The 25,409-nt window shown below is 40.4% G+C and overlaps 3 protein-coding genes across 5 annotated transcripts in view; 2 read left to right on the top strand and 1 right to left on the bottom strand.

Moving 5' to 3' along the window:
• Positions 1-431: 431 nt before the first annotated feature.
• The window catches only part of LOC119658747, a 58,991-nt gene continuing 34,013 nt past the window's right edge, over positions 432-25,409 (top strand). Inside the window, exons 1-2 of the mRNA XM_038066430.1 lie at positions 432-516; positions 863-1,264. The gene's annotated coding sequence lies outside the window, so the exon portion shown is untranslated. The remainder of the gene's footprint in view (positions 517-862; positions 1,265-25,409) is intronic.
• Positions 14,041-17,483, top strand: LOC119658750 (protein Fer3). Of its 3 annotated transcripts, none has more exons than XM_038066434.1 (4): positions 14,041-14,236; positions 14,376-14,493; positions 16,879-17,075; positions 17,136-17,483. In XM_038066434.1, the coding sequence occupies exons 1-4, from the start codon at positions 14,192-14,194 to the stop codon at positions 17,367-17,369; spliced, it is 594 nt and encodes a 197-aa protein (XP_037922362.1). In that variant the 5' UTR covers positions 14,041-14,191; the 3' UTR covers positions 17,370-17,483. The 3 variants fall into 3 exon arrangements, with proteins under 3 accessions (XP_037922362.1, XP_037922361.1, XP_037922363.1); XM_038066433.1 differs by having other exon boundaries at positions 14,041-14,260; positions 17,136-17,482; XM_038066435.1 differs by having other exon boundaries at positions 14,049-14,236; positions 14,314-14,493.
• The window catches only part of LOC119658958, a 113,296-nt gene continuing 106,746 nt past the window's right edge, over positions 18,860-25,409 (bottom strand). Inside the window, exons 7-10 of the mRNA XM_038066831.1 lie at positions 20,151-20,418; positions 19,577-20,067; positions 19,112-19,478; positions 18,860-19,054 (exon numbers count right to left, since the gene is read on the bottom strand). Of these exons, the coding sequence (XP_037922759.1) occupies positions 18,861-19,054; positions 19,112-19,478; positions 19,577-20,067; positions 20,151-20,418 (1,320 nt within the window). The 3' untranslated portion in view covers position 18,860. The remainder of the gene's footprint in view (positions 19,055-19,111; positions 19,479-19,576; positions 20,068-20,150; positions 20,419-25,409) is intronic.

Genomic DNA, 25,409 nt, shown 5'->3' with positions numbered 1-25,409 from the left:
ATAGCTTACACCAAAATACCAATGATAACGGACTGCGGATTATTCAATTAGCAGTGTCACACGAAATGGTTGTCGGAAGTACTTGGTTTGCGCGGAAAGCAGTCCAACGGTCTAGGCCTGCCTTAATAAGGAACTCCAGACATCCCGGTTTTGCGCCGAGGTCCACAAATTCGATATCCCTAAAAGCTGTCTGGCGTCCTGACCTACGCCGTCGCTCCATCTTAGGCAGGGTCGGCCTCGTCTTCTTTTTCTATCATAGATATTGCTCTTATAGACTTTCCGCGCTGGATCTTTCTCATCCATACGTGTTAAGTGATCCGCCCACCGTAACATATTGAGCTGGATTTTATCCACAACCTGACGGTCATGGTATCGCTCATAGATTTCGTCGTTATGTAGGCTACGGAATCGTCCATCCTTATGTAGGGGGCCAAAAATTCTTCCGAGGATTCTTCTCTTGAACGCAACCAAGAATTCGAAGAGTTCGAGAAAATGCTAGATTAAATTCCTGTTCAGGTAATTACAACTTTCCCTAATTTAGGTTTCTACAAGGTGTAATAATTAATTCGCAATTAGTTTATCCATTAGTATCAATAGTAGTATCAAAATTGATAATAGGTGGCGCTTAGATGAACTTTGTGCTTTGAATTTCAAATTTGAATTTGACGTGCTTTATTCAAATTTTTCATTCTATTTACTGGAATAAGATTAATTCACCGTGGTTAATCTGAGCTTTTGTACTTGAAAATAAATTTTGAGACTTTTTTTGAATATTCAAGTCAAATTCAGGAAATTATTTAGATGGTTCAGTTATTCTATATTCACTTGAAAAGCTTGAATTATTTTGACAACTTTCCGGCAGAGCATACTACAACGCCAGCTTGCCATCGTATCTCTCTACCAATTGTGAAACTTTTCAATAAAATAACTCAGGACTAGATAAACTTCCAAAGCACAAATTCGTTGAGAAATTTCTTTCGGTAACGTTCAGATTTTTAAGTGACGGAAATGGAAGTGGAATTACGTCAAACGAGTGATTGTCCGGTGCTAATTAAAACACATACCAGCCATTTTAAAAAAGGATTGCTTCCGGTAGTTTTTCTCCTTGAACATCGCAGTGAGTTTTTTTTAGGAACAGTGGTCGACGCAAGATACTGGTGCAGAGCTACAGAGGCGTAAATATGATAACCATTCAACACTTAACGACAAATTCGCTGAGAAGTCCGCCATCCTAACCAAATAAATACCTGCAACGACGATTTCGGTAAGTAGAATCTCCTTGATTACAGTAAAATTTTCCATTCCATATAGCAATGTAAAACCATTTCAAGTTTTCCAAGATTTTCAAATTTCGTCTATCCCTTCATAAGGAATATCCCGGATTCGTTTATGTGTCGTAGGGTTTTCGGTAGTGGATGTGATGCTACCCGCTGCAGTTGGAGCACATCAGCACCAAAAATCTGATGTCTGATGCGTCCGTAGGCGGGGCACTCACATAGAAAATGTTCCGTGAATTCCGCTTCCTCATTGCGGGATGGATACGTATCATCTTGGATAATTCCTATTCTAAACATATGCCCACCATCATTATCAACGGCGCAACAACCGGTATCTGGTCTAGGCCTGCCTTAATAAGAAACTCCAGACATCCCGGTTTTGCGCCGAGGTCCACCAGTTCGATATCCCTAAAAGCTGTCTGGCGTCCTGACCCACGCCATCGCTCCATCTTAGGCAGGGTCTGCCTCGTCTTCTTTTTCTACCATAGATATTGCCCTTACAGACTTTCCAGGCGGGATCATCCTCATCCATACGGATTAAGTGACCCGCCCACCGTAACCTATTGAGCTGGATTTTATCCACAACCGGATGGTCATGGTATCGCTCATAGATTTCGTCATTGTGTAGGCTACGGAATCGTCCATCCTCATGTAGGGGGCCAAAAATTCTTCGGAGGATTTTTCTCTCGAACGCGGCCAAGAGTTCGCAATTCTTTTTGCTAAGGACCCAAGTCTCCAAGGAATACATGAGGACTAGCAAGATCATTGTCTTGTATAGTAAGAGCTTTGACCCTACGGTGAGACGTTTCGAGCGGAACAGTTTTTGTAAGCTGAAATAGGCTCTGTTGGCTGACAACACCGTGCGCGGATTTCATCATCGTAGCTGTTATCGGTTGTGATTTTCGACCCTAGACAGGAGAAATTATCAACGGTCTCAAAGTTGTAGTCTCCTATCTTTATTCTTCCTGTTTGACCCGTGCCGTTTGATGTTGTTGGTTGGTTGGTTTTGGGTGCTGACATTGCCACCATATATTTTGTCTTGCCTTCGTCAGCATAGGCCAGTAGTTGGTTGGACTTAAAGAGGATCGTACTTCTTGCATTTACCTCAGCATCACAGATCAGTTTCTCCAGGGTCAAGTTGAAGAGCACGCATGATAGGGCATTCTCTTGTCGTAGACCGATGTTAATGTCGGATGGTCTTCAGAGTGATCCTGCTGCTTTTATCTGGCCTCGCACATTGGTCAGGGTCAACCTAGTCAGTCTTATCAATTTCGACGGGATACCGAATTTTCTCATGGCCGTGTATAGTTTTACCCTGGCTATCCTATCATAGACGGCTGGGTCGATGAATAGATGGTGCAGCTGTTATCCATATTCCGACAGTTTTTCCATCGCTTGCCGTACAGAGAAAATCTGATCTGATGCTGATTCGCCTGGAGTGAAGCCTCTTTGGAATGAGCCAAAGATGTTCTGGGTGTACAAAGCTATTCAGCCTCGCAAGATAGCGGAGAATATCTTATATATGGTACTCAGCAACGTGATACCTCTATAGTTGCTGCACTGTGTGATATCTCCTTTTTTATATATAAGACCGATAATGCCTCTTTACCAAACGTCAGGCGCTGTCCCACACCTTGAGCACAAGTTAATGAACCACTTGATGTAACTGGTCGCTTCCATATTTAACTAATTCGGCTGTAATTCCATCGACTCCTGGCGACTTATGATTTTTTAGCCGATGAATTACACGGACTGTTTCTCCTATACTTGGTGGTGGCAGTCTTTGTCCGTCGTCTTCAGTTGGTGGGACCTCCAACTCGCCGATGTTCTGGTTGTTCATCAGCTCATCAAAGTACTCAACCCATCGCTCCAATATGCCCATTCTGTCGGAAATCAGACACGGCCTCATTCTGCTGACTTTTGGTAAAACTTGCACGGCTGGTGCGGTTGCTCCCTGTACTTTTCTAGTTCGCAAACATGTTGGTTCTCCCAGGCTTCCTTTTTCCGTGTGTGAAGTCGCTTCTCCGCTCGCTGGAGTTCGTGATAAAAGTCTGCGCGTGCCCGCGTTTTTTGAGAATGCAAAATTAATTACTCGGTATTTGGCATTCTTCCGTTGCGTAGCTAGCTTACATTCATCGTCAAACCAGCCGTTCCGACTTTTTTTGCGGCTGGGGTCAAGTATCTTTGTGGCCGTATGGACATATGCCCAGCTAGCGAATTATGTCCAGTCAGAATGCCCACAATACTTCTGCAAGTCTTCCTGCTTTTCGACAGGATAAACTTTGCAGTATGTTTGTTTGCTTCTGACAGAGAGAGTTTGGTGTGTCTAGCAGCATTAAAGCTCCGCCACCTGTCACGCTAATTGCTGGTTCCGGTCCGAGCATGGGGAAAATTGAAGCCTCTTTTGCTAAGGCATCCGAGATTTCATTTCCTTCTACATCACAATGACCAGGTATCCAGAGTAAATCCAAAATATGATTCTTCCAATGCTCTGTGCCCCCTACGCCCAATGTTTTCCCATAGATCTAATCGAATTATTCTATGAGCTGCTCTCATTGCAGTGCTTTGAATAAACATATCCAAGGGCTGCAAATTGAGTAATGCATTTAGAGCTGTGCCGGATGAGGTGCTCATGGCACCGGTGATACCCAGACACACAATTCTTTGCAGTGTGGCAAGTTTACAGGGAAAACGCTTCTACTTCACTTTAACCCACCACACTACGGATGCCTAAGCGAGCATCGGCCTAATGATAGCAACATATATCCCCATTACTACTTGAGACCTAAGTCCCCATGTCGAGGCAAAGGTCCGCCTACACAGGCCATAAGCTGTGAGAGCTCGTTTCATCTTTACCTCTACATGTTTGTTCCAAAGAAGCTTCTTGTCTAGAATAACTCCTAGATATTTCACTTCTTCGGAGAGTTGAAGGGTTGTGCCAATCATCTCTGGAAGGCAAAGACCATTCAGTTTCCTCCTTTTTGTAAAAATGCCATTGTGGTTTTATTTGGATTTACCTGAGACACCAACTGTCAATCAAATCAACGGCGCGGTGTGTATTTCTACACACCATTTCGAGATCTCGACCAACAGCCAGTACAGCCACGTTATCCGCATAAGCTTGAACGTGTATTGGCAGATTCTGGAGTACGCATAGTAGTGAGTTGATCAGCATACTCCACAGAAGTGGTGATAGCACACCTCTTTGAAGGCAGCCTTTCGTCGCTTCCGTTGTTAAGTAGCGATCAACACCCACTTCAGCACACAACTCTGCGTTAGCATAGCGTAGATCCACTTTATTAGAGTTTCGTCAACACCATGCTCTCTGGCGGCATCAAAGAGTTTTGGGAGGGCGCACAGTAAAAAAAAGCAATTCAATGTTCACGAACACAACATCACGTACTCACCCTTCAGAGTCGCGTCCTCCATCTTTGAAACCAAAGAATGAAGAGCAGACTCACAGGATTTTCCACGTTGGTAAACATTTTGGTTTTCATTTAGGGAGTGCGACTTTAGCGCCTTCTCGCGAATGTGACGCTCAACCAGTCTCGCCGCTCTCACTTCTCTTAACCGTTCTTCCGGGTGATGTACTTCCCGGATGGTCTGTACTGAATCCAGTCTAGAGCTCGTGAAAGGACGGATTTTCTAAGAAGGTCCAACTTGGCCGACTCATTCCTTTTAAGGACTCTGCACAGCCTTGAAGTCTCTCTTTCGCCTTCCAGTTCCTCACAGTACGCTCTAAAGGAGTCTCGTTTCGAGCACCTAACGAGCCTCTTATATTCACGCTGTGAGTTCCAGGAATTTAACCAGTCTTCGTTCTTATTACTTTTGCAAGCACGATTCAGAAGTCGCCTGAGTTTTTGCAGTTCCCGGTTCCACCAAGGAACCGTTTTACCGCTTTGGTCGCGGGAAATAGGACAAGCCTATTCAAAGCACTCTAAAAGTGTGCAGCTCAGAGTTTTCAATTCATCTTCCAGCGCCAAAGGAGTCCTTATTCACCTAGGGAACTGTACTTTATTGCGAAGAAGTTCATTGAATTTTGTCCAATCCGTTTTCCTATGGTTCCGTGTTTGTATTACAGACTGTTCGCCTGCAATAGTCAGATTGAATTCTAAGTGTCGGTGATCTGACAGGGAGACCTCGTCTAGCATTCGCCATTGTGTAATCAACTCTAACAATTTTGAGGTACAGATTGTTAGGTCAATTACTTCACTTCTTCTCGGTCCCACGAACGTAGGGGCGCATCCTACGTTTGGAGTCATGAGACCAGCTCAAGTGATGAAATCAAATAGCTTCTCTCCTCTTAGATTGCATTTGCTACTGCCCGAACAAATATGTTGAGCATTCGCATCGCAACCTATTAAGAGATCGAGACCACTTGATTCTGCATACGCCATAAGATCCCTAAGCTCTTGCGTCGGTGGAGAATACAAAGAATCATAGGGTAAATAAGTGGATGCAACTATGATGTTTTTCCTCTCGGCATTTATCTGATATTGTATGATGACCGTAGTTAAGTCCTGGAAACAGAACTGTCTCAGCATGGTTGCCTCTAACCGTCTTGACATCAGGACGCAGGGTCTCGGTCTTATGGATCTTCCACCGTAGAAGATCCTAGCTCCCTTTACTGATTCAATGCCACAGATTCTGTTAAATCGAACCCACGGCTCTTGCACCAGAAAGATGTTGGGGAAGTCCTTCGACTTTGTCAGTCTAGCTGCCGACGGATAGGAGGAGGCTTTGGCATGCTACAGGTTGATTTTACCAATCTTTATGTTGTTCAACATAAACTTAATCTATTGAGTTATGGAAAATAGTTAGAAGCATATGCCACAGTCCGCGTATGACGGGTTTCCTCTACACGGTGCCGCAAGAAACTCGATCCCTTCGTGTTTAATTTTTCTGAGAAAAGCCGCACTTGGAGGTACTGCAGTTCCCATATCCTCATCCATGAAAAATCTCATTTCATCCCGCAGAGCATTCGTCTGTTTTCCACTTAGCACCTTGATTGATTTGCTGGTTGCATAGATTCGATCACTCCAACCGGCAACAAGTCAGTTCCGTTCACGTCTCTGGCTTCCCTTTCTTCTGCCTGTTCCTTAGAAGGTGTAGAAGTTACTGACAGGTAAAATTCATTCTGTAGTCCCTTCCCCAGTGTGAACCTTCATAGGGAGTTCCGGCCCTGTATGCATTATCCTCCGCGCGCAGCTCCATTGTGTGAGAGCGCACCGAAGATGCTGCAATTTGCTCTATATTGTGTGAGTAGAAGACCATCATTGTTCTTCGCTCTCAAAATGGAGATGATGCGCTACAGTTTCCTGATATGACTGAATTTCAGTCTATTTAGGAAAAAGTGGAGCACCATATGGTGACTATACCTTTGACATTTTGTCATCTTTAGAGGTCAGTCAGAACAGAGACTGCAGTTTGCGCATACGTCCCCTTTCTTCCCGCCTTCATGTCCGTATTCCTATGGGAGGGACCAGCTTCATTGAGATCTCTCTCGCTGATTTGATCACCTTCCGGTACACCGGTCCTAATCCCCGCGAGACGCGTGGATGTAAACCCTGGTGTGGAGCACAATAAAGCGTTGGTCACATTAGATGTGTTGGTCTTACGATTCTTGCGCGCATTACCGCTGACAGAAGAGTCTGGTGCGTCCAGTGTGGATCTCACCGAGGTTTCCAGTTTATCCCCACCTTCCGCGTCCGATTTCTCTCGGCGTTACCGCACCTAGTGGTACAGCCACGTCCATATCCTCTTTCCCTTCGCAGTGCTCTCTTCTACCGCCGGCTTGGATCCATTTCCACAAACCCGGTAAGGGTGAAGGAGAAGGTTTTGACAGGCCGAAGTTTCCTCCTGCCGAGCCTCCCTCCTCCGTTTGCGGGTAGATTTGAGCTGTAGTACCGCGGACGGGCCGGCCGTATTTAGATTTCCAGTTTCTCCCAAATTGAAAGTTACCGTACTTCCCTTTCTGGCTAACTTCGCCGTAGGCACTAAATTCAAGCTTTCCAGCATGCCTTCGAGTCGGAAAGCATGCCTTCTACAGATTTATCTGTAGGGGGTATTGGAGAACAGTATCAGATGCAAAGTTGAAATATCTGGAAGTAGGAAATATATTATAGTTCCTGACGGTTATAGGCTTGCTTGAGATACTATAGTTCTTCAAGGACGCAGTGCGACTTAACAGAATAATAATAATAATAATAATATGCGGTAATTCCTTGAAAAAGAGCCAAAAAAGAATCGTATGTTATTGGGGTTCCTTTAATGGATGAAGTTAAAGTCCATCCTCCCACCCCATTCTTTTTGTCTTCTATAGCAATCGGCGCTGCAATTGGGTCTAATTTTTTTCCGTTTCTAATATTTGGGCGGCTGTGCCAGTTTGATTTCGCCTGGGATGTCGATACTGTATATCTACAAATGTTTTTCTACTGTTTCCAAGTTATAAGATTCATTCTTTTAGGTTTTGTACCCTGTTAAGGTTATTGGTATTTTCTCATCATGATTGTTTGGAGGTCTTGTGGTCCTTCTTCTATAGCGATTCTTACGAATTCAACTCATTGGAGATAATTTTTGTTTCTTTTTTTCTGAGTTGGCTTTTCTTCTCAAATGAAAAGTAATTGGTAATCTTTTGCGTGAGTAAAAAGTAGGAAAATAGATAAATACATGTTAGAGGGGTGACCTTAGAAGAATTGGTGTATGATTTTTTACTGCTTTCCAGAATCTCTTAGATACTCTGTATAGCCTAAAGTAAAGTTGATAGGAGTTTTGTCTTCTTTTCATGTGACGAGTTGCGTGCCATCAGAAAAACACCCTCTTCTGTCTGAAAAACCGGTCAAACACTCTCTTTTATCCTGAGGCGACTAGCGTGACCTTGCCTTATTGCATGCCTAATTTACCAAATTAATAAAGCAAAACTGCAAGCAACCTGATGTTCATTATTGCGTTCCCATGTCAAATTTCAAATATTGCATCGTGCACTTGTTCTCTATCTCTCTAACTTGCCCCTGTTACAGATGTATCATGACAGGAGCGATGTTATGAGATTTTCAGGACGCTGCACATATGAGGAAGATGCTAATAGGATTTAATAAAAGAGTCAAAATATGATTGCTCTATATTTTGAGGGTTTACGCTTAACTAAACGTAACTAATCTCAGGCAGCTGCCCCTAATCAAAAGTCAATTCGTTTAGAATGTGCATTCACACCCCTTCATTTCTTGTGTGGGACACACAGGGATGATATGGTTTTCGGGTGTTGAGGGCTTGTTGATGTTAAGATTTAATAAATTCAGATTATGAGTTATTGGAGTGAATTAGGTAATTTGTAAAAGGGATGAAATTGCATGGAGTTGAACGAGTTTTGGGGTAAAATTTTGAAAAGAGATGGTTCGCAGAACGAAAATAAAAAAGTGTTTGTCTACTGACAAATGAAAATAAGTAAAATTCTAACAATCTTCATATTTGAAACTTCATGCAAGAATCTTCTCATGGTGGGAAACTTTAAATTTGGCCACTGTTCGCTAGTTACTCGATCCTATCCGGGGTCATCTGAGGCATTAAATGGCAGCGACTGAAATACATTGCGTCAGCTTCTTAAAATAAGAAAACAATCTTTTTCTCCAAAATCGGGCAAAAGAAGATTACTTCAGTTCTCTGATAATCGCAAATAAAACTTCAGAAAGTATCTTTTTATTTTCTTATCCTTACTATGAAGTTTTGTATTAAATTTCTTATTATTCAGAGTCGATATCTATTCGAAAATTCTCCCCCGCTTTTATCCCTTTTCTCACGGTTATTATCCAAATCATTTCAATTACTTATAATCAGTCAATACTTGAAATCTCATTTAATCCTTTAAAATCTTTAAAACCACAACAAGTTGCATACCAAAATATTTTGACACGAGCTCTAAAGGGTGCACGACTGGCTTCCCGGTAGGGAGTAAAATCAAAGAGGGGTTGCATATCAATGATACGGAAACATCTGTTTAGTATTGCTACTTTTTGTAATATACCTCGCATCCTCGACTCTAGGGGAAAAATTAATAATGAAATCATTAAACTGACATACATCATCTCTGCTTATAGCGAGGGTGTGGTCTATCTTGGGGGATGAATTTATAGAAGGCGGAGTTCTGCAACGTTTACGTTCAAAGAATTTTGTGCGCAGACATTGTACGGTTATGCAAATGGAGTAAGTAAACCGAAGAGACGTAGATAAGCGAACAGAATAAAAAATACCCACTTATAGTATGTCCTAAAGTAAACATCAGGACTCATAACTGGGAGATATTAATGGACATGTTTTATTCTTCCCCCCAGAGTACGTTAGATTTGGTAGATAGCTCATATAGCACGTGAAAAGCTTTTTGACCTTTTCAGAATAGAAATAGAACTGGGACGAGATGCTTCTCCCAAGTATCGTTATTCAATTCTTGACCTCTTGGCTATTTCGAAGCATCGGATATATTTCAACCTTTACCAAACTGGTTAATGTTCTGAACAATATTCAACAACACGGTTAATTTTTTGCGGGAGGAATCACGATGGTATCGAAAGTGTTGTTGAACAGACTCTTTCATCACCTGCGATTGAAGAGAATCCACTGATTATTTTGTGTGAACTGTCTTTCATCTGAATTCTAAGTTTTGGGTTAAGTTTGGGATTCAAGGTATACTCCCACTGATTGAATATACTGAGTTATCGGGATATCATTTTCATTATTGACTCAGAAAGCGCCTATTTCGTTTGTTATTTACATTACTGATTTTTTTTAAAACGAAAAAATTCTGTTTTTTGCTTTCTTAGACCATCCCTGTAGATATCCTGTCCATCAAAATGGAGGAAAGGCGCAGAGTTCAGCCAGCTCGGATCTTTAGAATCAGTCGGTAGCATCCTAGCATTCACGAAACAAAGTAGTTTTCCCATCCTGCAGCTAGAGATCTCTCTGAGGTCATCAAAGAATTGCTTATCTAATGTTCGTAGCCTGGCTCTAGTTAAAACTGGACAATTGCAAAGGAAGCGCATGAAGATTTATCTCTCTTCTCCGCAGTTTTGGAAGTACGTAGAGTATGCCGAATTTGGCGGCATGGTCTCTTATAGGCCAGTTTGGATTATATCGTAATTAAGTACAAGGCCTTAGCAGCTGCTTGGCTGTCGATGCGAATGACTATGTTAGGTTCGGGGCTCAAATCATGTCCCAGCCATCGATAGGAAAGGTTTGCTGTAGACATGGTTTGAGTGAAGTCTATTGAAAGTTTTTACAATTGCTACACTATTTGTTGAGATAAAAGTTGGTATTCTAATGGGCAGTTCCGGAAAAATTGCCCCGAAATCTTTGCCTTTTAATCTCGACGTTGCCTGGTATTCATCTTGCCAGTCCTATTTGATTTCAATCTTCATCACCCACTGTTTATTTTCAGCTGCAAAGGATGAAACCATGGTGTTTCCACTGATCAAGGCTGCTTTGTTGCTGAGTGTGCCATCTTGTTCAAAATAATTTAACTTTTAACCAGGCACCATAGTATTCTTCTTCCCTGCCCTGACCTACTCCAGACCAGCAGAGTTCCCACTTTTCTTTCCTCCTCATAGATTTTGAAGTTATTAAAGATATGGGGGGGGGGGGGTCAAGACTTAGTTCAACTTAAGCATCTTATCAGCTGACACGCTTCAATCGTGGCTATTCTGTTCTCCAGGTATTGGGGCATCAAGAACGTGGAGCTAGCAGCGTAATCAAGCACTGGTCTCCTAATAGTTCTAAACAGTTTTACGGCTCTTTTAGGCTTCAATCCCCTAGGAAACCTGTGGCAAAGTTTGCTACCGTCGAAGCCTATTTCACCTTTATGATTGTATTATTGATGTGATCTTTCAGGGATAGAGATTTCGCAATTTTCTTGTCCAGAAATGTGATCTCTATTTTACATGGTTTTCCATTATTTCTCCTAAAAGCAATAACGCTAGACTTGTCTCTGTTCACTGGAAGTTTCAGAGTGTTACATTTATTCATAAAAAAGTCAACAAGTTTTTGTAGAAATCTATCCACCTGATCATTTCCTGCCCCCATAGCAAGGATGATAAGGTCATTTGCGTATTGGTAGATGTCAGTTGCGTCATTGAGTTTGGAATAAAGAGAAGTTGTGTACAGATTGAAAAGTACCGGGCTTAAAACACTCCCTTGAGGTAGGCCGCTGCACGACCACTCATCTAGCTTCAGTTCCCTGTATTCCAGAAAGCGCAAGGTCCAAGAGTATATGCCAGATGACACGTTTTTCTCTCTCATAGTTTGGACAAGAAGGAGTAGGTCTACTCGTTCCTCCAAGCCCCATTAAGCGCGCTGAGAAAGTGTACTTTGGTTTCTTCATTCACCCAGTTTACATAAGAGTAAAGTATCTTATCATTCCCTGGAGTGAACTGAATTTTGTGCTTAGCAAGAACTTTGTTGGGATAATCCTGGTGGCGTAAGGTGTTGTATCTATGGGTACAGATATTTTACATAGTTACCTACTATTTCTGCGAGAAATTTTTGTTTCTTGTCTAGGATGTTACCATGGCCGTTGGGCTTCGCTGTTCAACACCGGGACTCACGTAGTCTGACAGCACTGCATGCTATAGCTTATTTAATGTGGAGACTTAGGCGGAGGAAGTGCAGGAGTACATTGAGAGCATCTTCATTTGCCGGTAGAACATGCACATGTGGTCCTTTTAAGTTTAGCGCTCTGCTATTATACAAGAAAGCCATACGTTAGGATGGCTTCAACGCATGTTTGAGAGTGTGTGTACTTCCCTCCCGCTGAAAGGTTCCATGGCTTTTGCTGATAAGCAAGAGAAAAGGCAACCCCGAAGCGCGTCAGTGCACCGTCCTATCAGAATATTGAAGACAGCGGGGAAGCTCTTCGAGAAGTTCATCAAGCCAAGACTGATTGGCTCAATATGTAATGGAATATATTTTTAGAGCGGACGATCCACAATCGATTCGATTGAGGATGTGGCCCAAGCGGGCAAACTATCATAGCTAAAGCATACGGTTGGGACTGGGGGCGAGTGGTTCTCCTTGGAGGAGGAGGAGACTAGGAGTAAGGACGCCTTCAATTTTGTTAGCTAGCGCCAGGTGCTTGAGACGCTGGAAAATCGATTCCATATTCCAAGACACCTCTTGCGTATATTGAGGGAAAATTTAAAGCATCGCGTCCTGCGGTATGAAACCCGGGAAGGATAGCGCAACATAAAGTTCACTTTGGGCCGGGTCAGGAATCTGGTCCGGCTCTTTTATACTAAACCCTTACGATAGCCTTTTACGACTTGAAATGCTTGATGAATCGCATCTGGTCGGACCCGCGGAAGATTTTGCGGTCTTGCTTACCGCACGAACAAGTTCAGCGCGCACTGGGAATGATGATGCGGCGAGTTGGAAGATGGATGGCTGCAACTGAATTCTGCCTAGCTCTATGAAGTCGTTGTGCTGACCAAGGAGAGGGTTCTAACAGTCCTCATTATTCTGGTTAGTGAAGTCCTGGCTTTGTCGAGGGCCGCGGTGAAGTACTTCGGCATTATGACAGACACAAAGATGAGTTTCTGAGATTCGCAACACCGCAGAGGGTTCAAGCTGCGTCCGTCTATCATACCGCCTCGAAGCCAGTCGTAATGGTGATAGAAGGAGTGCATCCGATCGGTCTCCATACTGCTGAGCAGTTGCTCATATACCTCAGAATGGGAGAAGGAAATAGAGCACCGCTCGTTTCTTCAAAAACGTACGAACGTGATTCAATCCAAAGAATGGTGTACTCAACTGCTCAGTGGTCCTACCTGCAAGCAATTAGGAAATCACGGTAGTTCGGCTGCATTTATTGCAAGGATGTGCTGGATGATGCCTGTCACACTTTTTCTTCCGTTGAAGGTGAGGCCATGCTGCAGAGCATTTTTAAAGCGAAAAAGATGGAGATTGATAGGAGGGATACTAGGGTAGCTGATGCTCCCTGAACCACGGGGTTTTGCTCCTATATTGAATAGGCCTTCCCTGAGATAATGTGTAAAATTGTTCCGGCTTAGTGTTCTAGATGCAACAGGGGGTGTTTCATCTGGTAATCTATCAGACAGAGACAGTAGAGACAATAGTTCAGCACTTTTGTGCGTGAATGCATTTCACCACCCACAAAAAAGAAATGTATCATTTTCAAAATAACAAACTTTTCTTCTATCCTAAAGTTCGTTCATAGTCAATTGAATTTAATTAAGGAGTCAGTTATAAAATTTAACTTTCTTCTTTATCTATTTCCATATTGACGATTTTTGTAATTAATTGTGAATACATTCCAAATTCGAATCGTTCTTCTTAAACGCTGATCGAACAAAAATAGAAAGTTAATTAAATTAGTCAGTGTTAACAATTTTATAGATATATACATACATTATATACATACATCAGCATAATCCTTAAATATGTCCAAACATGCATCACTGCGCATCCTGCCAAGTATCAAGTACGCCTGCATCCAGGAGTTTTCCTAAAGTTATTTATTAATAATACACAGTCCATGCCATTGCATTTATACGTGCGAACTTATGTGAGCATTCTCTCCCTTTTCCAGGCAAGTTTGCTATATTATCCTGCTCCGCCTGTTGTAAACAGCCCCTTCCAGTTCAACCAATAGGAAACGTACAATATGGCTCCATGAAACATTTGCCAGGACATCAACACAAAACAGGGCGGAGAAACTCATCCTTGCATCAAAAATTTCATGTCAGGATAATTTCAATCTTCTGCATATCCTTGTAGTTTGTCCTGAACTTTTCGAAAAGAAACAAGTAGTGAACTGATAAAGGATATTTTTATAACCTTTTCGTAATTGGTGTTTTTTGCACCTAAATTATCTTCTGAGTGAATTCATCAATAAAGTGCATATTTGAGTGGAAATGTCTGTATTTCCCGGCGAGAGTTGGGAAAATGGCAGCACAGCTGTACGTTACCTTGCCAGTTTTTCAGTGAGAGCTTTTTTTATATCATTCTATTCTCTAATTTGAATTGGTTAAATTAGTGATATTCGGTTAAGGACTATCTATGCTACGATTAAATAAATTTGACTACATCTTTATGCAGCATCCGGAACCAGGATATATTCCGGAAGTACCTTTTACTCCGATTTGGAGTCAGGATGCACCGCCACCAATTGTACCATATCCGGATTTAATACCTGGATTTCCATGTCCTGATTTAGGTGAGTTCAGAGGATGAGTTTTATTGTAGTAATGCAAGATTTTTAGGAATCTATATTCATAGAGAAATTAGGGCGAAATTAGAATAAGGAGTTCCTTTTTAACCAGAGAGTATAGAACAACGTTGTAATATTTTCTAGGAGTGGATTATCTTAATATTGAAAAGGACTCAATATATGCAACTTAAATTTGATAGTAGTTTCGCTTTAGACGATTTTTCGCCTGTTGGCTTCAGACATTTAGGGAGTTCTATGTTCCTCCCGAGCGAAACATTATTAATAAGGCAAGCCAAAGTAAGAATGAAGATTTCCCGTCGGGGAATGGTATATTTTTAATGCCATGGAATATGAAAAAATGGTTTCTGGTGTGCTACTAAGGATTCTGCTCTAAAAGGTGTTCGAATACATGTCTACCAGGACATTTTAAAGGATATTGGTCCTACAACTAAGATCTTGAAAAAAAACTGGATAATTTGCTCGGGAAGAAGGAAACAACGATCCTGCATTCCAAATATTGCCCAATTCGCTGAAGTTCAAGATTTAGTCACCACGTCAATTTTATGGGAATAGTAAATACAAATAATTTTCGAGGCTCTCACAAGGAATCTAACGACAAATAACTTTCGAAAAAGTCCATTTCTATAGTACTATCCCAGTTGACGTGCGGCAAGGTCAAGTCTCCGATTGAGTTCTTCGACTATGAAGTACTTGGGAATGGAATTACGATAGAAAAAAATGACATGTTACTTTCAAACCCGACGGATAATTTTGGACTGAGCTACTATACGAAAACATATTCATTGAAAATAATAACTGCTGTTTCTTGGCCCAATGATAGCTAATGTAACCCTTTCAACAGTCGTCGAGAAGGAGATGCGAATTCATTCCTTTTCTCACTTTTGTTTGACTTCAAATTCTCAGTAATGGCAGGAAGTTATTGATAAATTACTAGGATCCAGGCTTGTTGCGGGGATAGGAGAATTCTTGTGCGTCCAGCATTTGAAGAATAAATAAAGGGTTCTAATTTGGGGGCCACATAATATTCCCTTCTGGCCCGGGTTGGTAGCATAATTTTCACTACGATTACGGATTTGTTATCACTGACTTTGAGTACCTCACTGTTCCTAGATACTGATTAATTAATTACTAGAGCGCCCACAGATCCGATGATTTAGAAAGATGGCGGGTTGCTTTTACTGCTGAGTTGGGGCAGACTTCCAATACCAACGGCAACATTAATCCAATACCAAGCACGACACCGACAACCACGATACTTTTGCCAGTAGTTATCTAGATAGGAGTTCATGGTGTGCGCTTGAATAATGGCTAGCTCATATAAGCCCGATAAGTTTTACGTTCTAGAGAATCAAATGGTCCCCAACAGGAAGTTTTACGGGGCTAGAGAAGCCCTTTGGATGTAGACTTCTTTGTAATTATACTCCTACCTTAGCGTGCCTCATGGACTGCCTTATTCAAAACAAGTCAGCTAAGTAATCATGAATTAATAAAAACAGAGCCTTGTTTATAGTTACTAATCTTTGGATGAAAAAGGTGGCAAGGGTTTCATTCAGTGCAGATGCTGGTGTACTTACTATATGTCTTGGAAGCATCCTGGCCGAAAGTAGTTAGTAGTTCATTCATTCATATATGAGGCGTTCAAATAAAAAATGCTCCGTGGGTTCCGTTTCCTCATTACAGGAGGGACACGTATCATCTTGTACAATTCTATAGCCTGTCAGAATACAGGAGAAGCTTTGCGATATGCATGTTAGTTTCTGACAGGAAAAGTTTGGTATATCTAGCAGCATTCTAGTTCTGCCACCTGCCAGCGTTGACTCCACGGCTACTCACACTCCAATTGCTGGTTCCGGCCCCGGCATAGGAGTAATTGAGCCCTCTTTTGCTAAAGCTCCGAGATTTCATTTCCCCCACAGTGACCAGGTATACAGAGTCGTGTTGAATCTAGAGGTAGAGTTCAAATGATTTCTGCATTTCTGAACGATTTCCGAGACGATCAAAGGACTACTCAACATCCTCCGTGCAGCCTGGCTATCGCTGCAAATTGCGTTTTTTCCGTCCGCTCGTCAATCACCCAGTTTGGCACCCTTAGGATAGCATATCCTTGAGCTTGGAAACCGTTGCATATTGCCCCAAAGAAAAAGCCCACTTCTCGTTTTTATTCGAGTATGGGGACCGTCATTATAAGAACTGGAAGAAAGAGTTATTGACAGAACTGAATACAGTTCAACAGTTAGATTAGTGTTAGTATTTCATCTTCTCTGTCTAGACAAGCCTGTGGGATTTTCAAAACAAGGATTTTGATTATGATAATGAAAATGTCTACGTTCCATTGATAATCTTTTTTATAAATGTATCTTAAAATTTAAGCAATCTGGCCTCGATCTCAAGTTGGAAACATAGCTAACCAAAGATTGTCACCTCGTGGTGCCCTTCCTGCTCCAAATCACACATCCAAGAAACCACGTCGTCGAGTGGCATCAATTGCTCAGCGACGTGCCGCGAATATTAGAGAACGGCGAAGGATGTTTAATTTGAATGAGGCTTTTGATAAGTTACGAAGGAAGGTACGTAGAAAAGTAATCTAGATTTGCGAACTTTAGTCATCAGTGATGTTATTTAAATAGGTCCCAACATTTGCCTACGAGAAACGCCTATCTCGGATTGAAACACTTCGCTTGGCTATCACATATATTAGCTTCATGACCGAACTTCTGACTGGACAACCTCAACCGAATAGTCACAAGACTCGATCTCCCGATATTTACGCACCTATTCCAGGACATCACCATCCTCATCATATTCATTCTACTTTCCAACGAGATTATGTTTCACCCTATGGTCATAGTTTGAGCGGATAAGATGGTTATCTTTTTAGGCTTTTCAGTCTAAAGTCTAGTCATGTTTCGTGCAATTTATTTTGTTATTTATTTGTATCTTTTTAAGAATATATGGATCTATTAGGATTAATACTAAAAAAAGTTTAACTTCAATAATTTTTTTTCTTAAGAGAATTTTTGTCTGAGGATTTGGTGATAGAGTTTGCTCAGCAATAGCTTCAATAAGTAAATTAGTTTGGTCAGCAATAGCTTCGATAATTAAAAGATACAAATTACAATGGGAAACATTATTGTATCAAGTAAATGTTTCATCTGAGAAAGACCTTATACTGCGCCGAAAAATTGAGAATTAAAAAAATGGAAAGCAGTACTGAAACCTCTGATCAAAGGCTTTACTAAAACTTTTGCATCTTTCCTTTGTTACGCAGTGCTATCATTTGTGAAGTAATTCGCTCCACTTAATTGATGTGAAATATCTTGAGCCAGATAATTTTATTGAAGAAAAATGTCAATCCAAATACATTAGAGACGTCAGATATCCCCTGTGACAGTGTTCATAACAAGTACAAAGAGGAATGGTGAGAGGGTGTTTCCTTGATGAACACTAACGAAGCCACGAAGGAAAATCTGAAAATTTGACCTTGCTCTTTTCTGAGACTGAATCCTGTAGTGTTTCCTAATGTGAGCAGTCCCGAACATTTGCTTAATAAAGCCTTAAAGTAGATTGCTAATGATCATCCAAATTTTGGGTTGCTTGACGTTTTTTTTCAATTTCAATTTATTTGGTTGGTACATGAAGTCATTCAGTTTTTTTTGCAGAAGAGAAATGTGAAAGTAATGGAACGGAAAAACCAAGCGTCTTATTGCGTAAATTGCCTAACACAATCTAAGTGTTGAATTTTTTGTTTGTTCATAGAGGTGTAAAAATCTATCTCAGAAAGACAAATCCCCTCCAGCTCAACCGTGTAAGTTTTAGAGCTTGAACGGACATATGCTTTCTTGTCCTAGAATATTAACTGGGATCATTCTTGTCATCAACAACATTGCTTGATCCAAGTCCTAAAAGCGTCACATACTCTCAGAGGCATCCGAAGGAAAACAGAAGTCACCTGCTTCTGTCTGGGATACCTTGCAAACGCAGTCTTTCCATCAACTACCACATTGAACTCAATAGGCGGGTCGGGTGATATAATGCTGGGTCTTCAAGCTGCTTATCGAGGGGGAAAAGCTACAGTATTTTTTCCTTTTCCATTGTGCCTTCTCTCGAGGCTCGAAGGTAAGTGGATCGCGCCTAATCTTGAAGGTTAGTTTCAAAGTTTTGTTGAGAACGCATCCAATCGGAGGCTTTATTCTTGTCACGTATATCCCCGCAGCTCCTGGTCAGTTACAGGAGATATCGCACACTATTTGAATTGGGTCACCACTATTCTGGTGCTGCGAAAACAGAGTTCCAATTATTTCTTTAATATTTTTTTGGCATATCTAAATATAAAGCAAATAAAAACTCGCCCTTTAAATGTCAAAAGCGCCTTTATTACCTAAAAACCGAAATATAATCTCACATGATTTTATAAGTTTTGGATTTGTGAACATTTTTATCTTAAACTCTTGTGCCTCCTCTGAGTCCCCGAAGAAGTGTTCAATATTTGCATTCTCTGTAGGTTCTAAGAGAACGACAGGCATAACAGTTGTACAAACAATAATACCTGGAATCAGACAAACGTAAAAGGCAAGTTCAAAGGGTTTACTAAATTTCACATTACCGTAAAAACCTCTTTTCAACAAGGTGATATTTAAATCCATAAGAGTAGGAGGTTCCTTTGGATATTTCAAAAGGGTCAAATTTTTCACAAGTTCTCTGTGATAAAATTTCAGGAGACTATGAAACTCATCGACCTTTATCGAAATATCAGTTGACGAGAAAATCAAGTACATCAAATCCTGCATTGGGGAAGCATATCTGGAAAGTTGTAAATCAACAAATATAACTTCTTTTGGATGACCGTTTTCATCATGCTGGAACATTATGTTGTTTGCCCAGAGATCTCCGTGAAGAAGGACATTGAATTCATTAGGATCTGCGTCCATTGATTGTGAATATATCTCGATGATTCGATCCGTCAATGATTCCTGATAATAGAGTATTCAAAAATATCATTAATTGTTTCTTTTTTTAACGTGCAGAATAACTAGAACATGAAAGCCCAACATTTGTCACAGGAACTCACCAGTTGATCTACATATTCTCCACATGTGTTCCAGAATCGGAAAAGCTGGCACAGTCCAGCCCAATGTGTTTTCTGCATGTCTACTAAATCTCCTGATTTGGATCTGTCAACCATTCCATTCCTCATTTGTTCCGAATATGGTCCTGATTTTTCATAAATACAAGCCGATGCCGCATGGAACTGTGCTAATTTCGTTAGGACCAGCTTAGTATGTTCCATGTCCATTCCTTTGAGGCGATCAATGTTTTTGAATTTTCGAGTAGTCAAATCCTCCATGATTAACAATTGCGGATCATTCATCGTTTTCCAGCACTTCGGGGAGAATTCAGTGTCAACACCGATTTCATGAAAGGCTTGTTCGAATTGCGGGACAAGTTTCTCATACATTTCAACTTCCTTTGGGAATGCAGCCATGCTCTTCTTAAGTTCGGCTTGTGGGTCATTGGGTGGCATTAACTTTACAATGTAGTCATAAGAACCAGTGGTTCCATCTGAAAAATGAAAACTATATAATTTGAAATGACCGTCTTCATTATAACATTATAATATTGTGATTAAATATTGCCAATTTTACCTTCTTTTTCGACCTCGATGTGAACCCGAAACATGCAAGACATATAGTTTTCACCACCACCTGAACTTTCCTTAACTTGGAAATCCGTTATGCTGCATTTTCCAAACTGTTTCTCCAATACATCTTCAAATAGGTCCTTTGTTATTAAATCAATTGGCTCCTGGGAAGCTGGGGTTGGCGCTGGTTCATTAAAGGCGGGTATAACTTGATTTGATGGCGCTATAACTTCTACAGGAGCCTCCTTTTCCTTGGGCGTCTTTTTCTGAAACTTTGAATAGAAATTATTAGATTTTTTCTAATATTCGTGGCTTAGTGGGGTAAGTAAGTACATAGGATGTGTCAATTCGAAGAAAATATCCTTGATGAAGGCCATAAAGGGTGACTCCTCTTTAATTCCAATCTAGAGATTCCTTTGAGGTGATCAGAGAATTGTTTTCCTAGTGTTCGTGGCCTAATTCTAGTTAGTGCTGAGCATTCGGATAGAAGGCACATGATGACCTTGCTTTCCTCGCCGCAGTTTCGGCCGTGATTTAAGGACCAATACCAGTTCATTGATTACATTGATAAGTTGTGATGGGAATGATTGAGGAAATCAGGCGAGGCATCATCTACTGAGACTGGACAGATTTGTTGACCTTTAGTACACAGAAGGGGCATTCATAACGAATGGAGTGGTACATACCAGCTTCTTAGGAGACTCTGCCAATCGATGAGGAATTTCGATTTGAAGGCTGAGAAGGCCTAGGGTCGCAAGGTGACGAATATCATCTTATTTTTAACGACGAACCTTGCGAATTTAAGATTCTATGCTGTCTGAATCTTATCCTGGGTGGAGTTATTAAAAGTTTCTTGAAAGGATTCACACAACTTACCCTTGAAATATTTAAAAAGCTTTACAGAGGGGAAAACCAAGTGAGGATTTTCTCAGTTTCGTAGCCAGTTAGGATACTCATACTGAAAGTAAGGTCAAGAATGAAATCGTGGTGGGTCCATACAAAATGGAACTGCGAAGATGGTTGACGAAGATATATCAATGGTGGACGCCTTATGGGCAGTTTTACGAAGTTTGCTTTACACATATCATACTGACATACTGCTTAGTGCATCAATATTTTGGCTAGAAAAACTCAAAAAAAATCTCTCCTCACATATATTTAGATTTCAGTTTCATTTTCCGATACTTTAGTCTGATCCGTTTTAAGGTAAAATTTCCACTTTGATGACAACACGACTCCTGCGAACAGGAAAGTTGTAAAGAGCCCACCTGAAAAAGATCTCTCACTCTTTTTGGTTTGCTAATACCAGGGATTACTAATGTGGATGTAAAAGTATTTTTTGGTAGTAGGGCCGGTGAAGCAAAGTCGACATGCATAACTCAGCCTTGCTTTCAACAAACTACCCTCAAACATATATTGTATTTCTGTTCATTAAATCGAAAAAGTCGCTATTTTTGACCATTCAGGTCCGGTCGCACTCAAGTGCAGTACCAACAGCACCCATCGAAATGCGCTTACTTGTTTTTTTAGCCAGTTTGGAAGATGATACTTCGTTTCCTGAGGTGTTTTCGCCAAAAATAACTGCCTTAAATCCACTGTGTGTCCACTGGAAGTGTTTTTCCACTTCCTCTAATATATGGCTGGTGTAACAGTGTTACGAGAGGTGCGCGGTAAACTATGTGCTCAGGGTAGGTTTCCTGGTCAGCCAAAAAATGAAACCTGAGGTAAGTGGTTATGCATTTTACCTTTTACCTACGACAAAAAATATCTGTTTTAGTGTGTCCAGAATTTCAACTACGAGCGTCTCACTGGGAACGGCTTAACATACTTCCGGCAAACCCTGTGCACTTTATTTTTCACCCGTCTGCTGGCATTGTCAGTGCTGATTTGCGTCAGCCCAGGAAGTCCTTTCTTGATGAGTCTTTGACGTGACTCCAGACGAATTAATATTATTGACGTTTCTTTTTTTGAATATATATGACTTGCTATGTTGGCTCAATCTAATCTAGCTTAATAGTAATTTCTTATAACTCCTACCGCTCTTCCTATTTTTTCTCTCTTTCATGTACAACATACCTGTTCTGACCTTCAGTTCTTTGATTGGTACTCTCGACGCCATTCTTTTCAGCCTGCTTTTATGTTATTTCTTTCTGTTTCCTTTTATGTTGCTGTGTGTCAAAATCGACCTTTATCTACCAGCTCTAGAATTTAATGTATAAAACTGTCAGCCCAGCCAACGTAGCCTTAGTGGCAGAGGTATGTCAAAATTGGTTCATCTTGCATCCATAGCCAAGAGCGCAACTTAATTTCACTAAACATCGATTTACTGCCTCCTTTTCGACTTTTTTGCTAAATATCTTAATTCACGATCGAAAGTATAAGTTCCTCTGATTTTTATAAATCTTTTAATTCAGCTAATCACATGATACTTCTGTCGAAATTTATTTCAGTCAACTTCCAACCCTTATCTCCCGATTCCCGTCAATTATCATAAATCACCTCTGGGGTTTTTGATTGATTTTGGAAGGTATCTTTTTATGGCTACACAACTCGTATCTAGATGCTTAAAATACGCTAGATTTGAATTGCAAGTCATCGCCATGTGGCTTAATTACAAATTTGGCATCAAGTTAATACTGATACGTGTTACGAGTATGTATTTCTGACTTAAACCATAAACAGAATATTTAGTGAGGAAACTTATGTCTAGGTTTAATTAACTCAAATTAACCGATAAAAAATAAATTGAAAAAAAGAATGATATACATACACAACACAAGAGTCCTTGCCTTTCCTTTACCATGGCTCCTTCTTTTTCAAATTAGAAATTTGAGAGTTTGTTAGGATTTCAGGATTCAAACCAAACAAGAAATATTTATTTTAATTTAAATAAGCGTAGACAAGCAAGGATTAAAAATTAAAGTCTACACAATATATAAAAGGATTAAAGTTAAAAAACTTTCCACACTTGACGGTGTCTATCTATTAATATTTCAACTAATCAATCAAGAAATTCAAAAGAAATGTATTTATGGATCGAAATTCAGGGCTACACTAAAATCTTGAGCCGGGAATGATTAGAATCCACCCAGTTAGCACTTTGACTTATGAAACAATCTTAAAAATGCAACTAATGCTGTAATAAAATTAACGATTAGAACAATACCCCAGACGGGAAAGACGGGGGAAGATTGACTGAAATAAAGCCTGCAAAGTGCCTTAGCACTCACCCTCAATTTGTCAATTTTTCTTATCAAAATTTTTAATATAATCAAAATTATAAGATGTATATTGTAAGATAAGGTGTAACGACCTTATAATACTATCGATATTGTATGGTCAAATAATCTGTATTTGATACTCAACCAATAGCCCGGCTTGCATCTGGCATCGTAGTAGGTTTTCTAAGTTTAGGCATTGTTGCTGTTAATGGTATTCCATTTGCGTAATAGCAATAACACGTTAGAAGCAGAGATTAGATATGGATTTGGTATTTCCAAAAAATACTCTCGAATGCAGCTATAATTACGGGTTATAATCTATTGATTGGAGAAATGAATCGTTAGATTTTTTTCATAATAAAATGTTACCGAAAGCAACTGAAAAATATTTGAAATTTCTTTCTACCAAATCAGCAACTTCAGAATGTGATCTACCTTGCCTGGAACTGCAAGCATTCAAATTTTCTTGAAAGTAAGATTCGATTTATTCGATTTAGAGCAGAATATACATCATATGACATATCTCTATACCTTCGTCCGACGACCCATTCAGATAAAGTTTTCGTCTACATGACAGTGCTATGATAGAGTTAGCTGAGGAGCAGCCTTTCGACTTTGTACGCCAAGTTCGTTTCGTTTCTCGGCTTTCACGTTATTGTAGGTTTATCACTTTCACAGCCTAATTTAAAATGGCACGGAACAACTAACGATGAGATGAAAAGGACTGTAGATGCTGTGAACGAGGGGACATATTTTTCTCCACTGTTCGTTAGTTTGCAGGTATGGACACAAAATTTTAAATGTTGTTAAATTCTAAAAACTGCGTGATGCACAAAAGAGATCCAAAGGGCATACTATCATGATCTAGAAGGTGGTGCTCAGGACGGTAAAATGAAAAGAGAACCTTGATTTAAAGAGCACAATATAAATCGTCTCCATTAAATGACAGTGAATATAACACTTATTTATATATATATATTTAGTCAGAGGAAACGGCAAAGTCATTATGGATGATGGTTGTGTGGAAGATAAATTGAATAATAAATAAATAAATAAATTGAATAATAATCAGAACAAAAAAATTTGATTTCAAACAGAGAGTTTCCATCACTCAATAGCAACTAATAAAGGCTCCACAATGTCGGAAAACAAATTGTTTCCAGCAACATGCAAAATTAGCCGGTAAAGATAAAAAGAACTTTTGGAAGAAAAGCTACATATCTATCAAACCATAGAAAAATTGTAGTATATATCTATTGAGCTTGGTCGACTACAATCACTTTAACGTGATACAGGATTATAGATACCATACAAAGCGGACAATTTCGACCTACTGTATATTTGTTAATAATGGTAAAACCACCACCTAGTTTTCCATTATTGTACTCCATGCTATGACCTATATTATATAGGGTGAAGCCACCTCTCTACATTTTCTTCCCCATTCCCCTATGTCAAAATTGACGCTCACCACCTCCTAGTTGAATTTGATGCAGAGCTGATCCGCTCAGACGGCAAAACTGCACGTAATTCTGTTAATTTCAACTTCCTTTGATGGTTTGATTCATATTTTACTTCTATTTTACCTCTACGTCTGATCAAGCTCTTGGTACTTTTTATACTGTCCTGCCCGATTTCTCTCCTGTTGTGTCCCTTCTTCTCCTATTTTTCTTCGTCCCTACGCAGCTTTAGTCGCCACTGATATTCTTGATAAAGTCCGTCTGAAGCATGCTTTGCGGAAGAAGTTTCGAGCTTCAAAGGATGACGCCGAGCTTGTTCATTTCAAAACTATGCGCTCTAATGTGACATCGTTGATTAAAATAGCGTATAAGAGACACTTGTTGAGCGTTGAGCCCGCCCTTGCAACCCTTTTTGTCGCACATTCGCCAGTCCCGCAACCTCACCCAATGTTTCCCTTCTTCTATCAACTACGCTAATTACACTGGCAACTCCCCACAATAACCCTGTTCTTGTTACTTAGATGGGCATGGGACTGAGGCTTTCGATACGGTTGGGAATTCGGGGATGGTAGCAGTGGTGGC

Source organism: Hermetia illucens, chromosome 6, assembly GCF_905115235.1.
Source record: "Hermetia illucens chromosome 6, iHerIll2.2.curated.20191125, whole genome shotgun sequence".
NCBI classification, from domain to species: Eukaryota; Metazoa; Arthropoda; class Insecta; order Diptera; family Stratiomyidae; genus Hermetia; species Hermetia illucens.
This window is presented reverse-complemented; position numbering and strand designations above follow the sequence as displayed.